At 50.8% G+C, this 16156-nt stretch overlaps 1 protein-coding gene across 5 annotated transcripts; it reads right to left on the bottom strand.

Annotated features, from left to right (window-relative positions):
• Positions 1-212: 212 nt before the first annotated feature.
• LOC121588009 lies at positions 213-15640 on the bottom strand. Of its 5 annotated transcripts, XM_041905469.1 has the most exons (8): positions 15524-15640; positions 9963-9999; positions 9630-9792; positions 6854-7398; positions 3021-6193; positions 1786-2202; positions 530-1210; positions 213-438 (listed from the first exon to the last, which is right to left on the bottom strand). In XM_041905469.1, exons 3-8 carry the CDS (start codon positions 9737-9739, stop codon positions 214-216), a joined length of 5151 nt encoding a protein of 1716 aa, XP_041761403.1. In that variant the 5' UTR covers positions 9740-9792; positions 9963-9999; positions 15524-15640; the 3' UTR covers position 213. The 5 variants fall into 5 exon arrangements, with proteins under 5 accessions (XP_041761403.1, XP_041761404.1, XP_041761400.1 ...); XM_041905470.1 differs by lacking the exon at positions 9963-9999; XM_041905466.1 differs by having other exon boundaries at positions 9630-9999.
• Between the last annotated feature and the right edge of the window lie 516 nt (positions 15641-16156).

Raw genomic sequence — 16156 nt, forward strand, 5'->3', positions numbered from 1 at the left:
TTGTTGTAAAAAAATGCATCAAATGCACAAAAGCGATCTTTCCCATCCCGTAACAATCTCTCTAGCTTCTTCCTCCCCCCCTTTTATCTATCTATATTATCATCCTCACTTTGTTGTATGTGTTAGGTGCATCTCTGTGTGAAACCGCGATCGAACGCGGAAACTTGAATACTGGCATAGACCGCTGCCGGCCATGGTGGCCATGGCACAGGACTACGGTTCCGACTCGTTCGGCGGTGGGAACGGTGCATTCTCCTCGTAGATCATCACCAGCTTGCTGTACTTCATGTTGCGCTTGTTCACTTTGGCTTTGTCCTTGGTGTCGCAGTCGTCGCTGCTGCTGCCGGAGGTCGCCTCGCTCAGCGACAGCTTCGCCGACAGGCCCTCCAGCTCGAGATCCAGGTACAGCTGACCCAGCTGATCGTTTACCAGGATGGGCTGTCGCGGAAGAAAACGATAAAAGGGAAAATATTCTTGCGTAAGCATCATTGTTTGGTGGTACTGTTTGTGCGTTGTGTGCATCATTTACCTGGCTGATTTTTTTCAACGCCAAATTATCCGAATCCAGCAGCTCCTTGAGCGACCGTTCGTTAATTTGATACCGATAGACGAGATCCTTTGTCTGGCAGACGTTATCGAGCCAGGGCGGATTGGGGCGCCGCTTGGCACCGCTGGGCCGCACCATCGTGCCCGTACCGTCGCCCGCCCCACTCCCCTTGCCACCCCGGTCACGTGCAGCCTGATTGTCGGACCCGTCGCCATCCACGTGCATTCGGTTGGTGGTGGCCGTGGCATTGTTCGAACCACTCTCCCAGCACATCTCGCTCGACTCTTTCCGCTCCGCACCGTTCTGTCCCTCGGACGAGTTGTCCGTCTTGAGGAAGCTCGAGTAGAAGCTGGAAAAGCTGGACTCGTCCATATCGTCGCTTATCTCGCCCAGTCCGACAACGCCGCCATCGCCAACACCTCCTCCATCGCGATCACCACCGTTGTTGCCGGCCGTGCCACCGATCCCGATGCCCATGGGGAGCTTATCACCCTGTCCGGAGTCGGTGCGCCGTGTGCCAGCGCCATTCACCCGCCGGTCAATGCCGGTCGCGGTCGTGTCGCAGTGCTTGTCGTGCACCTCGTCCAGCGCACAGTCCGTGCAGTCGACGTTGGAGATGAGCGGTGAATCGATGAGATCCTTCTTGGATGATTCCGAAAAAGCCTGCGGAAGACAGGGAGCACACAACACGGGAGAACATGAGAAGACAGGAGTGACAGGAATGTGCTGGTTTTGTGTGCCGCGTATGAGATGACTTGTTACTACTCCACTCTAGTTATGAGTAAAGTTGCCAAAAATCTGGATTCAACTCCAATCCGACCCCGGAAGGAACTGCTTATCCGGAGCCGTTCGGAGTCATTCGGAGTTGTCCGGGGTAATTCGGAGTAGTCCAAAGTCGTCCGGAGTCATCCAGAGTCGTCCAGAGTCGTCCGGAGTCTTCCGGATTCGCCTGCTGACTCCGGTCGACTCGAACCGCCAATCTTTGAAACAAAGGCCTGTTTAGGAAGTGGACGCGCCAAGCGGAAAAGGAAAAAAAATCACCACGAAATGAAATGCCTGACCACAAACACGTTGCCCCTCCGACCCCGACTCCGCATGACTCCGACTCCAAATCCTTCTCTTGTTTAGAATTCCTCTCACTATTACTCGCTCAACCCTACAGAAAGGCCTACATTCGTGTGATCGCTTAGGGCCTTCACCCTTGTTAATCCGCCACTGCACACCACTACACTACTCACCCGATTGACGACGATCGAAGCGGAAGCGATGCTGCCCAATGCCGAGCCCGGTTCCGCTTTGACCGAGGTGGCCTGCGAGGACGGACGCTGGAAGGGTGTTTGCGACTGGGAACCGCTACCGGCCGACGGTGGCACGGTCATGTGTGCCGGGTGTTTGCCACCACCACTGCCAGCGTTGGTCGGCACACCTGGCACCTCGGCCGATTGTGCGGAAGGCTGACCGGTCGCTGGTAGGCCGAGACTGACCGATATCCCACCGGGGGTGGCTAGCCCGGGACCGCCAGTCGACGTGTTGTGGCCGGGCTGTGGTTGAAGCCGTTGTGCCTGTTGCTGCTGTTGTTGCTGTCGTTGTTGTTGCTGCTGCTGTTGCTGCTGCTGCTGTTGCTGCTGCTGTTGCTGGTGCTGTTGGTGTTGATGCTACGGGGAAGGGATGGCATATGAAGAAATGGGGATTAGTGCAAGGATCTTGGGACGTTTCAACGGTTGCCTTTACGACGCCCCGGGGTCCACAAAAACCCACGGCCGCGGACAGGGAAAAGATCAATGCATGTGCGTCAATGTCATCCGCAACACAGTGCTCAGCAGTAGTACCATGCGGCGAACCCGGCCAAATCTGCACCTAAAGGGGGAAAAATCACCAGTGAACCGAATCCAACATTAGAAATTCTGCATGCCCCTGTGGTCGATGCTGCTCCTAGAAAATAGAAACAGTTCGTACAGATGTTTCACCCGAGAGTGTAGTGTCTGAAATGAGTGTTCTACAGCACTCTCCCCGGGCCTCTCCTACACACCGTTCGAGAGTCCCGGCCTAAGCATCCTTAAATGTATGTAGCGACCATCGCCGGCGCGCCACGAAGCGAAAGTGCGCTCCTCATCAGGATTGTTTTTACCTCATATTCTCGTACGTAATTTGATACGCGGGGCGGGGTGGCCGCTTCCTCTCTGTTTTTTGGCGTCCCCATCCGTCCCCACGAAACTGGATGGATGCCGGAAGCAACCCAGGCAGCAGGAGGCAACCACTTGTGGGCTGACGGCCCTCTTGCCGTGACACACGTGTCGGGGGGTGATGATGGTGGTGGTGGTTGTTGTTGTTGTTGTTATTGTTGTTGTTGTTGATGATGAAGAGCATGTGTGTGTGTGTGCGTGCGTATGGTTTTGTGTGAATTTGTGTGAATGTGTGTTTGTGTGTGTGTCACTTTGGTTTTGTTTTTGTTTCACTACCCCGGGCCACTTACATTTCGGGTGTCACTGTCAAGCCCGCACGGTGGTGGAAGCGGCTGGTAAGGCATCGCGTGGTACATCATCGGCGGGTACAGGAGCGACTGCTGGTGGTAGAGCTGCGGATGCGGATACATGACACCGGCCGCCATGTACGGCACGGTGATCGGGGCGGGCTGGGGGGCGGCCGTTGCGGCCGCCGCCGCCGCCGGGATGTAGTACAGGGTGGGAAATATGCTGTGCGATGGTACGAAGCTGGCGGCACTGGAACCGGCCCCGGCCGACGCTTGCATCGTCGTGACGCTCACGCTGAACGGTGGCCAGAGGTCGCCGGTGCGCCCGGTCAGGCTGCTGCCGGTGGTGTGTGCTCCCCCGTACGCCATCTGGGGCGCCAGTATCGAGGGTGTCGTGAAGGTGGAGCGTTGGTTGGCGTTGCTCCCACCGGCGAGGAGGCTTTCGCCCGCGACGGTGGACTGCACTGGACCGTTGCTGTGGTACGTGCTTTGGTACGGATACTGCTGCTGCTGCTGGCTAGGCGCGGCATGGGAAAGGTGCTGGTGTTGCTGCTGCTGCTGCTGTTGATGATGGAGCAGCTGCTGCTGCTGAAGGTGGGTTTGTATCCCTCCGCCCGTCTGCTGCAGTGCGGCCGACCCCTGGCCTTGTAGTGCGTGATGGTACTGCAGCTGTTGCGAGACGTGCTGCGTCTTGTAGTGCATGTGCATGTTCGTTTGCTGGTAAAGCTGCTGCTGCTGTTGCTGCTGCTGTTGCTGCAGTTGCTGTTGCTGAGCTTGCTGCTGCTGTTGCTGCTGCTGCTGTTGCTGCTGCAGCTGCTGCTGTTGCTGCTGTATCAGCAGCTGCTGCTGCAGGGCGTGCGGCGCAACCGGGCCCATCTTCTGCTGCTGCTGCTGCTGCTGCAGCATCGCGGAGCAACCGCCCCCGTCCGGGTTGTGCTGGTGCTTGATCGTTTTGTGTGCGTCCCCCTCCCAGGAGTGGGACGAGCCCCGCTTGACCCCGTGGCCGACCGCGCCGCCCCCGTACCCGGCTTTGTCCGGTGGGCCCTTCTTGTTCTTGTCGGTGCCGCGCGCCACCATCCGCGCCTCCCGGTGCTTCTTCAGCATCACCTTCTGCATGTCCTCGTTGTGCTTGCAGAGCAGCTCCTCCGTCAGCGTCGGCGGCTGGAAGCTGCCCCCGCCGCCCGACGACGTGCCCGTCCCGCCCGTCCCGCCCGTGTTGCTGGTCGTGTTGGTCGTGCTGTCCATCTGCGCGTTGCTTTCGGAGCTAAAATTTCCCGCCGACCCGCCGCTGCCCCCGCCGCCGCTCGCACTAAACCCGCGCTGGTTGGGGCTGACCGCGTGCGACTGCTCGTCCCCGATCGTTTCCGTGTTCGTGCCGCCGGACGAGTCCATCTTCATCTGCTCCTCGATGTTCATGGCCGGCCGGCTGTCGAAGAACCGCTGCAGGTTCTCGTTGTAGTTCAGCTGGTTGTAGCTCGGCGGCGTCTCCGACGAGCTCTTGCTATCGAAGTACTCGTGGTGGGGCGAAATCTCGCCCAGCATCACCGAGTCCCGCTCCGAGAACGTAAAGTCCGACTCGTTCAGCAGGTTCAGCTTGAGCTCCGGCTGGGCCACCTCGTCCATCAGCTCCTCCATGAACGAGGCGAGCGCCTTGCACCGCTTCGACACCTCCTGCTTCACCATGTCGGACGGCTTGGCGACCGGTTCCTTCAGCAGCCGCAGTATCTGCTCCTCCACCATCTTCGCCTCCTTCAGCGTGTCGTCGGAGAACTGGTTCTGCGTCTGGCAGTAGAACGGCGACACGGCAAACACGTCCGCTATCGACGGCCCCTGCAGGATGCGATGGTGCCCGATCACAAACTCCAGCTCGCGCGACCACGGATTCACGAAGCTGGTCCACTCGGTGCTCAGCACGATGTAGCACCCGTTGTTCACCAGAAACCGGTACGGCTGGCTGACGAATGAAGCTCCAGCCGTCTGCCCCTTCACCATGACCGTTTCGTACGCTTTGCGCAGGATCGGCATATCGTCCGGATGGTACAGCTCCATGACGGACCGACCTAGAATGTCCTGCGGCAGGTAGCCGATCGATTCGACCGAGTTGCCATCGACGTAGCTCAGCACCCCGGACGTGGTGTGGCGCGTGCTAAACTTGAGGTCCCGCTCGCACAGCGACTCGTTCGGCTCCTTGTACACGCTCTTGACCGGGGTGGCCGAGATGATGAGCAGTATGCTGCGGCCGCTCATGATTTCCGCATTCTCCGCCGGTGCCTCGCGGAACGTCAGCACCAGCCGGTACGGTTCGTAGTTGACCGTCGTTTTGGTAACGCCAAAGCCGGCCGTCTTCAGCCCCCGGTACTTGCGCAGCATCACGTACAGCGAGTTTTTCTGGTCCTTCTGGCCGCTTTTCGATTCGCCGAGCGGCACCACCACCTTGGACGTGATCTGGCTCGCAAACGTGGCCCGATCCTTCGGGTGCACAAAGTCGATAAACGATCGGCCGAGCCACATGTCCTTGGGGAAGCCGAGGCTGTGCGTAATGCTCGGCGTGGTGAATAGCACGACCCCGTCGTGCATGGAGATGACACAGCAGAAGCCATCCTCCACGTCCGGCTTGTTGGTGCGCGGAGTGTTTGATTGTGTTTGGGCTTGCTGTTGTTGTTGTTGCTGCTGGTGCTGCTGCTGCGGCTGCTGTTGCTGTTGCTGATGCGGTTGCAGGTGTTGCTTATCCTGCGGCTGCTGCTGTTGCGCAGAGTGATGCTGTGGCACATGCTTTTGCTTCGCCAGTGATGGATCCTGCAGGCAGGAATGCTGCTGCTTGGGATGTTGATGGGCGCCATGGTGATGATGATGATGCTGGGTTTGCTTCTGTTGGCATTGATTTATCCCACCGTGATGCTGCTGCTGTTGCTGCTGTTGCTGTTGTTGTTGTTGTTGCTGCTGCTGCTGCTTCTGCTGTACCACTCCCAACAGTGTTCCACTGCTGGACACGGTGCCAGCTCTTAGTCCGGCACCGGTCGCAATCGAATTCACGATCGAGGCTACACCGGCTGGTAGTGGCGCCGGTCCAGGCAGAATGCTTTGCGCGACCAGACTCTTCTGCCGACCGTCATGCGTTACACCGCCACCCGAACGATGCAGCTGTTCCTGTGACAGGTGTTTGCGGTCATCTTTAGCTGCAAGGAAACATTAGGGAAAGGCAACAGACAGTGTGTTAGTAAGCATTCAACTGGACCCGCATATTTGGTATGTGTGGACTAGTATTGGGGGAATCCGATTCAGATTCAGATTGATGAGATCTTCATGAGTAAAATATTCATGAGTTTTTTTTTAATTCAAATTGAATCTGGATCTGGATCAGGATGATTTATGAATTTCAAGATTCGTTAATCTCAAAAGATACATAAAATCTCAATGAATCTCAGATGATAGATGCATTTCAAAAGTTCACGAATCTCTATGGATTGAATAATGTCAAAAGATTTGAAGAGCTTGCTCTGAGGATTTATGAATTTCGAAAGAATTATAGAGCTTGAGCTTCTTCTTTTTTCTTCTTGGTGTGGTCCTAACCAGTTTATTCAGGAATTGAGACTATTTAACAAGTAACAAGCAGCCGGATAGAATTGTCCTTGCTACGAATATATGGTCAAGGCGAGGCTTGAACCCACGACGGGAATATTGCTAGGTCTTGCGAGATAACCACTGTTCCATAAATCTGTACAGATTCATGCCTCTTTAGGGATTCATGAATCTTTGGAGTTTCGATTCGAAGATTTAAGCGAATGAATCTCAACGAAAGATTCATGAAACACAACACTAGTGTGGACTGGACTTACTGCTTTCTTCATTAATAATCTGCGCCACGGCGGCTGCGGCCGCCACTTCCACGCTGGCCAGCTCGGCTGTCCCATTGCCTCCGGTGACCGAGCCCAGCTCGTGATGCTCATTCGACTCGCCGCCGTGGGTCGCCGTCTGCATTCCTCCAGCTCCGGCACCAACGGCACCCAGCTCGCCCGATACGCTGGCGACGGAGGAATTGCCGGTGGTCGTTTCCATCGGTTCTGGCTCACCGCAGCCCCCGGGTGCCAGCGTCTGCTGCTCGACATCGCTGGCGACGTTCGCGTTGGCAACCGTGCCGTGGGCTGTATTTGGTGCCGTGCCGGCCGTAACGCCACCGGGACCGGCGGAACCGTTCGGCGCCGGTACGGTGCCACTGTCGGTGGACGTCTTTAGCTTCTTCTTCTTGCGCTCCTTGTCCTTGGTGCGCTTGGCTGCCGCCTGGGGCAGCGGCGCAATGCTGCTGGCCTGCGTCGACGCCTTGCCGCCGTAACCGCTGCTGCCGGACGAGTTGCTGCCACTGTGGCGTGACTTGGAGCTGCCGCTGCAAAGAGGGAAGCGTTAAATGTCAAGCACGGTTAGCAACGTTGCCTTGTGAGTGCAAAACGGGTTCCGGATAAATCGAGCGAAGGTGTAAATTGTGAATGATTTTTGCGGAATGCTTGTTTTCCTCAGAAAAAAAAACACGATATTTCAAAGCGGGAAGTTTAATGAAGCAAATTGAACAAGAAACACCTGTGGAAATTGCATCTGAATGATGGTGCTATGGAATTTTATGGTGCTATTTGTAATTTGCTTCATTTCGCGTCATTTCGCGTTAATGGATTTAAAAGTCAACTTTTTGGGAGTTATTCATCGCAATCGTGTCACATTTAGCGATTGCGGTTGGCATTTGCGCGGGACCAAACACATGCAATACGCGCCCTTCTCTATAGAGCGGAGCAGAGCAAAAACTTCGACAACACCACAACACGTGACGTGAGTCCCGTGGAAACGGGCTTCCGAAACGTGTCTGCCAGCGGCGTTAGGGGCTGCTTAGTGGGTCTTTTTTTATTTACGAAAGCAGGATACTCCGATGCTGTTAATACGTTTTGTTTTTGGGAATGATGGTTTGTTTGTATCAGTTGTTGTCACCCATGTCATTATGCTGCTGCTCTCTTACATAAAAATGTGTTTCTGTTCGGCTGTTGAAAATAAATAATGTGTTTCGACAATAATTTTGTGTAAAGCCTTCCGTGTTAAAGAAAATAAAGTCTTGTCGTGCTAATTGCTCGTTTGTACAATTTACTTAGTTAATACTAAAATATAACGAGGCTACATACAGGAAAATGGAACTTTGGCAGCACTCGTGTGTATTTCAAGAACTGAGAAATAACACAAGGCTTCACGAGGATTTTTCAGTGTTTGCTTAAATTTGCTGCAATTGTTTTACGATTTGATCGTTCATTAATATTTTTGTTAAATTGGTTGAAAGTTTTTGTTGCAAAAAAAAAATGGAAAACTACTAAAACCATTCTGTAACCTCAAACTAGGCCAACACTGAACATGCTGAATCTTTTAACCTTTAAAATAATAATACTAATACTAATAATAATAATGATAATAATGAAGGAGTGCTACCATTGCACACTTGTTTACAGGTGGACTTTGGAGTTAATTTTTCTTTGATTTATTCACACCAAGCAAACCAAGTACCGTAACGAACCATGTGACAGATGAAATGTAACGCCTCGTAACGCCTCGTAACGCCTTCTTTGTTCAACCCACAGGCGCAGCGAAATCCAATCAAAATTGCTGTTTGTTTCGTTCCGCAGCGCATACCAACAATTAAACGTAGGTTTTAGTGATTTTTTACAAGTTTTCTCATCATAATGATAGTAAAATATCCTCCGTGGTTTATTGTGGACATTGAAAAGCGTTATTTTTCGGTTGTCATTTCGTTTTCGTTACTGTGGCTGTTCAGTGTGTTCAGTCCTCAGGCTTTGAGTTTGAACTTAAACCAAGATATGTGTATGTGTAGTGTACGTTAGAAATGTGATTTTAATGATATTTTCAAAAGACATCATGTTTTAAACATGATAGTCATTATCAAAAATGCACAGAAAAAAAAAACACTTCATAATGCTTTATAATACTTGTGTTACTTTATAATACACGACAGAGCGCATTTTTCCTGGAAGCTTTCTGTTGTTTCTATGTACTCTGAACTCTAGTTTAGCATCTGCTTGAACTTTTGTGAAATCATTTCGATGCCCTTTTACCACCTCCATGAAGTAAAGCAATTTGAATATAAGATAACGGAAAGGATATTGTAAAGAACAAAGCTAAACATATAAGAGCTTTTGGTTGTTATATTTTTTAGGAAGCAACTATAATCTTCTTTTTCTTCATTGGCTCAACAACCGTTGTCGGTCAAGGCGTGCCTGTACCCACTAGTAGGCTTGGCTTTCAGTGACTTATTGATTACCAATAGCAGGATAGTAACTCCTACGTATGGGGGCACGGTCCATTCACATTAAAAATAATTTTGAAAGGTGGCGCCCTCTGGATGCCCAACAGCGCAGCTAACTAGGAAATCACGTTAAAACTCGCGATAAAACTAGGGTCAAGATTGTACTATAAATGGCAAAAAAAAAAGATTGACATAAAACAGAAATGCCCGCTCATTGCTCTCAGGTGGACCAGTCAGGTGCATTCCCCACAGACGTGTTATGTAAATGCTATTATTTTACAGTAAAAGCTCAAGATACACATTTCAAGCAACGATCGACTAACCTCCTTTGCGACTGGCTGTTGCTGCAACTGTTTGAGTAAGCGGAATCGGACACCTTGGTGTTGTGCGTCGAGTCCGCACCCTCAAGGTTCTCCATGCCGGTGGTGGACATTTTGTGTGCTGCCCTGGTCAGGCGATTTTTATTTCTTGCACTATCGTTTCTTCCTGAAAACAAAAACTGAAATCACTGCTCACTTGAAACCGGGAGGTTCTCCACCCCTATTACTGTGTGTGTAAAATTACACTAGAGTTATGTTTTTGTCGTAAGCGTACGACCACTTCGCACTCGGGATTGTACGGTACACTGTTAAACATTAAAACGCACTGCACTGCACCTCGGCACGCGGCTACCGTATGTCTGGATCTGCTTAGCTATATTAGAAAAGGGTTAAGGTATGATAGGAGCAAGAATAGCCACACACATTGATTAGTTTGATTAGTTGAGCGTTTTAATGGCAACGAATGGAAGAAAAGGCATCTGAAGTGTTTCTGCTCCAAACGCCACAGAGTAAGCGCACTTTCGTTAAACACTGAGTGCATACATTGCAGGATCCTTTCCGGCGCTTTGAAGTGATTGAGCGATTCTGCAATAAGGTCCATTTTTCTACCACAACACACCCACACAATGAGCACACAAGCGCGGACACAGCAATGTACGTTTTTTGTGTGCACTATTTGATTAGAAGATGGGCCAGACGTATCAGGAAGTAGTGTAATGTGTGTATTGCTCTACCTAGATCACCCAGGAAACACGTGAACACGGCACAACTTATTCACTGTGAACCCTAACGGTTCTTTCTGATGTTTTTAGCTTTGCAACACATTTGAAATATAATTTTATCATAAAATTTAAACGATAAACCTTCACATAGATTGCACCAACGTTGCGAACGCTTTGCGTGTGCCACCTGTTGCCACTATCACAAACGAACAAAACCACCTTTTTTCCATTCTATACCGCATCCGCAGCGAACAAACGCGATAGCAGAGCCCCAAGCGCAATTGCACTAGCGCTAGCAGCAATTTTATTTGCATTTGCCGCTGTACAACACACTTGATCGGTGGTGGTGATGATGATAGTGTGTCTGTAGACAGCTGTATGGGTGGTGGTGCGGCGTCATTCGCGCATCGTTCTCACATGTCGCGGCATGTGCCGTCGCCGTTGTTTACCGCTGTCGAGGTTACCCGCGCTCGCGCGCTAGTCCTCTAGTGCACCGTTGCGCCACCGTGATGCGCGATGATGGCGGCAACCGTAGAGAGGTGATAGTGCTGGATGTTTGTTGGGCGGGCGGCTGGCGACCATTACAGAATCGCGCGTGAATTGCGTCTGATGTTCTTGCCCCAGGTCATAGGAGCTTTGGGGTTGGACCAGTACAGTAGCGAATGTATTTTTAATGTAGCATAAAAGCTTGCTTGCTTTAAAGCCGTTACAGATATGTTTCATCTACAGAAATGGTTTATTTCTTTTTTTTGTGTGATAAACTTACTCAAATTACAATATAGCACATGATGATGTACAATAATGGCTGTGCTATCTGGATTGTATTCACTTGAAAACTAAGCTAGAAAATTGCACCCAGGATACACTTTGCTGTGAGGTGCTGAATGCACATCCGTTACGGCCACTGTGCGACCGTTGACTAGTTACTAGGCAGGCAATACTGCCTTTCGATTACGGTCAGAGAAGCTCACTAGAGGGAGAGGGTTGTACGGCAAAGCGGCAAACGTTCATCATCATAACACACACACACACACACACACACACACACACACACACACACACACACACACACACACACACACACACACACACACACACACACACACACACACACACACAAACGTATCCATTGCTAAGCTGCTTCACTTTTTCCTTTTTGTCCGGATCGCCCAGGAATGGAGCAAATTTGCCCTCGATTTTGCTGACCAAAGTGTACAACGCGGGGGCTCTTCTGTTCCTTCTCTGCCCTGGGGACTCACTGCAGTTGAAAGAAAAAAAAAACCCTCTCTCTCTCTCACACAGAACCACGGTGTACAAAATGAAAGTCCAGCCGGGTGAAGTGTAGAACATGCGGGGGAACGATGGGAACAGCATGGCGTAGAACGTGTGAGCAAGCGATTGCAAACAGCGCGCCGGGGGTAGCGTTACGCATACTTCCTCACGGTGTAAGACACTTAGTGAGCCTATAGCAGCACACACGATCGATTACGTGTTATGGTAAGCACCCCGTCCAACACCATCCCTCGGTGTGTGTGTGTGTGTGTGTGTGTGTGTGTGTGTGTGTGTGCTGAGTGAGGGGGTAGCTGTGGGGTCCGGTAGTGGTGGGGGTAGTCTCCATAAAAACACACCCTATACCACCACCACCGGTGTCTTTCATTGTCATGCACCGGAAAGTCACATGTTGCACCACGAGAAGTGTCGTAACGGGCGGCCATTGTTAGGCAGAACACAGACACCGGTAGTTGTGTTGGTGTGCTGCAGCGCGCACAGGCCAGAACGCCACAGCATGTTCTAATGGAAGATCAGTGGGAAGATGTGCGATTAAATAGCGATTTCAAGTTCAGCTGATCGACCCAAACGGAGCGTTACGGGGAAGCGTCCCTCAAACCACATAACATAACGCATAACGAGTTACAATAGATGTTGTGTTGGCTTTAGCGAAGGACTTTTACAGGGTTTTCCAGGAGTTGTCATAGTTGTGGGACAATTTACAGTGTTTCTCTAGCCTGCTCAACACTGTAAGCTTAATTTCCATTCCGTAAAATCCCAACATTCAACATTGTCAAATGAATGTCGAGCGTGTACCGAGCAACCAATGACAGATTATTTGAGTTTCCATTGTTACCAAACGCATTGTTGAAATGTATGCTACGTGATCGAATTATTCGCTTCCGATCTTAACCGGGCTAGAGAAACCCTGTATTGACTCTTAAGTGAAATGAATCTAATGTAATTCCTATTCGAGTTTATAGCACCATTGTTGGACAAATCCAATAGGAATTTCCAAGGAGCCTGTCCAAATTTCCATCGTATGAAGATCACTTCACATTACAAAGCGTTAACGAAGTGTCCCACAACTATGAGAAGCCCTAGAAAACCCTGTAAAACTAGCTTGTTAAAGGTATGATGTTATGCGAAACAGTACCGAAGATGGAGAGTTTGTCGAGCACCAATCTGTTTCCAAAAATGGTACAAAAGTCTGTCCTCCATTCTCCATTACCACTTCATCAATACACAAATGTGTCCTGGATATGAATAACCTGTTCTGAAGTAAGTGAGGTTCACTATTTCTGACTAGATCTAGAAATAAATCAATTGAAACTTTCCTCAATGAATCCACATGAATCCAGCATTGGCTCCTTGCGTTTAAAATAGTGCCGCAACATCTTCATCCCGGTTCGATGAAAACATTCTTCACCGTCAGTCGACTGTGTGTATGCAAACAATGTGGCAAAGGTAGCCCTCCCTGCTGCTGTTTTTGTTTTGTCCGCCGGCCCAGATCCCTGCTTGCTTGTGTAGACAATTTTCTCGGGGCCGAGCCGCAACGCTGTCCCTTTGCGTTCCCGTGTGCTCCACACCGGGCTGCTCCATTTCCATCAGCTTTTCCGACATTCTCCACCCCTGTATCGTGCGTCTTTCTATCGCTTTTCCTCGTAATCTGAGTCTCTATGCTCTATTCCGTGACCCTTCTCCATTCCCCGCGCGTCGCGTCGTTAGGTAACGTAGCGTTGGTTGGAAAACGTGCGCGTAAAGCTATAGCTGTGTCCCGCTACTCACCACATCACTGTTTTCCACTCTGTGCCTGCAAGTGATGTATGTAGCAAGGGTGGGTGGGTTATAAACTTGGTCAGTATCTCTCACACACACACACGCACACCCACGTATGTATAATTTCACGTCCCATCTAGGGAACCGGGTGGAGAGCACAATTGGAACACTTGAACATGCCGAGGGTAATTTTACGGATTTTGTCGATTACGGCTCGTGATGCTGTAGTGGTGTGGCTGGGTGCAGTGTTATGAACGCTATCATACTCGCTGCGCCCACCTTTCCAACACGCGTGGCGGAGGTCGGTTGGGGTTGGACTTATGCCACAAATGCCTAGCTACCTCCACCCTAACATTGTATCCGGTGGGTTGTTCTTCTTGCTGCTTGCTTGGAAGGGAGTAATGCCCGGAAGGAGGAAGTCGAAAAGTGTCGTTCTATTTTGAAACATCATGAAAGCGAAAAGTTTAACAAACAATTGTTGCCGACCGTGTAGTGCTATTGTTGAAAGTAAAAGCCCGGCGTAAGGGATGAGAAATAAATAGCCAACGGTGTGCGGCCTTAAATGCTGATGTGATATGATGCTCAGTCAGTAATGGCTTTAGCTTGATATTAAAACTGGACAGAAAAGCACAAAGATCGCATTAGAATACAGCCGCGATCGATTCCTCGGCTGTGAGCGACGACCTTTTTTCCGCTATCAACCACAGCAACCTTTGCTGTGGGATGGTGGAGTGGGAGAAGGATATGTAAATCAAGCACTGCCCTTATATACTTTATGATCTGCTGCTGGCTTGTTTTGAGACGCCTTGGCATCTCATTTTCGGTTCCATCACGACACGGATGTCATCTCCTCACGCAGTGCGCAGCATCTCCTCACTCGTCCCAATAGGGACTGCCCGATGTCAGGCTACGCACGACTGTGGTCCGCGTACGTTCCGCTTTTTAGATTAAAATTTATACACCTTTGGCGCATTTGGAAGGATCGTTGTGCACACGTCCCTCATAACCGTCATCAAAAAGTGCTGTCGGATTTCACAAACACACCACCATCTTTCCGATACGCCACGATGTTTGAATGATCAGTCAGGAGAGTCCACCGTTGGAGAGCAGGGGATAGTTTTCTCGTTTGTCGTCCCGTGTCAAACCTTACGATGCAAATGTACACAGCATCTGCCAGTAGCGTTTTGGGGGCCGCCGGGACAAGAGCGACGGTGGAGCCCGAGCTGTGTGCTCATTTGAAATTCAACCAACCGAGCGAATCCTTAGGACAATGGTGCAGCAGCAGCAGCAGCAGCGACAGCAGATCATCGTTGATCTTGCCGTCCATGATCGTTGGAATGTTCTAGACACAAGCAAACTCCTGCTCCCTGCGGCATTCCAAGCCCTTTCTCTCTCTAGAGCGATTGACAACATCTGTGGTGCGACGTCAATCGTGTGAAATGTGCTTAAAGACTATCTTTCGAGCTCGCGTCACGCGGTTTCCGTGGCTGATGATGCTTCCGCAAAAGCAGTAAATGCCATTACACTTCTCAAGCACACGACGTCATGGCGTTGGCATCACTGTTCAATTAACCGTTTCACGGCACGCGGCTCGACCGAACACTTGCCCACTGCGGCATACGGAACAGACGCTTTGTGCGAGGAAATGAAATCCCGTTTCTAAGGATTCGGCACGCTTACGCAGTTGCGCGATGTGTGTGCTGATACGTTATTGCATGCTTAAAGTCACAAAACAGGGCGCAAAACTCCTTTTTGCATCAATGGCTGAAGCCTTGCGGGGAAGTTGATTAGGAAAGGTAATTACAACGAAAGGATGGGCTACTGTTTAATAAACGGCCCCAGCTGCCAGGACACACCGAGGGGGGGCTTCATGGCTCTGTTTTTCCGGCCGAAAGGTGAGGTTTTCATTTGCCTCTTATGTTGGGTTGATTACACACACTCAATGAATTTTAATTTCACCACACCACACATTTTCCATTTCCACTTCAAATTGCCATTGATTCGGGGGGGTTTTTTTTGTGCTACTGTATGGTACTTAATATTAAGAAAAACTTCCCGTTTTATTCAATTTAAAAATTCACAAACACACACACACACACGTACAAGCACTCGCACACCTATCCCTACCGGGTGTATCTATGGTGTGTATGGTCTTCTGAACCACAAACGTCGAACGAACGACTAACGCGCACACGGCTATGAATCAGCGAGAGAGCGGGCTGAAAACCGAACCGTTCCGGACGACTGTTGACAACGGACTGATCGTAGACCGGGCCGTCTGTCCGCCGGTTCCATCATAATCCCGGGGCTGTGCTGAAAGGTTTTCCTTCGCTGTTTGTTTTCTTTCTCTACCATCCCCCCGCGTTGCCGTTGCTTTCACGTGTCAAACCTTGTCGTTTCGCGTGCAGGAGAGCGAGCTAACGACGGACGGTGGGCGGATTGGCTGCCCCTACCCAGTAGTTAAGCTTCAAAGGGGGACCTCTCACTACCTCGCCTTCCTCCCCCCCCCCCTTCCTTTTTGGTGTTTGGAATGGTGGTAGCCGACAAATGAATCGGTTGGTGTTCATTCCGTTTACGTGCGATGACTACTATATCAATTTGTGTATCATCAGAGCAGTTGGCACTCGCTGGGTGCGCACATACGGGCGTAGCTGCAAGTGGTTTGACAAACCTGTCGCTTGGTGGCTGGAAAATGAACACCCCTGCCCTGAAGCACCAGCAATGAACTTGCGCCGGTGTGTGTGTGTGTGTGTGTCAGGT

The sequence above is a fragment of the Anopheles merus genome, chromosome 2R (genome assembly GCF_017562075.2).
Source record: "Anopheles merus strain MAF chromosome 2R, AmerM5.1, whole genome shotgun sequence".
Lineage (NCBI taxonomy): Eukaryota > Metazoa > Arthropoda > Insecta > Diptera > Culicidae > Anopheles > Anopheles merus.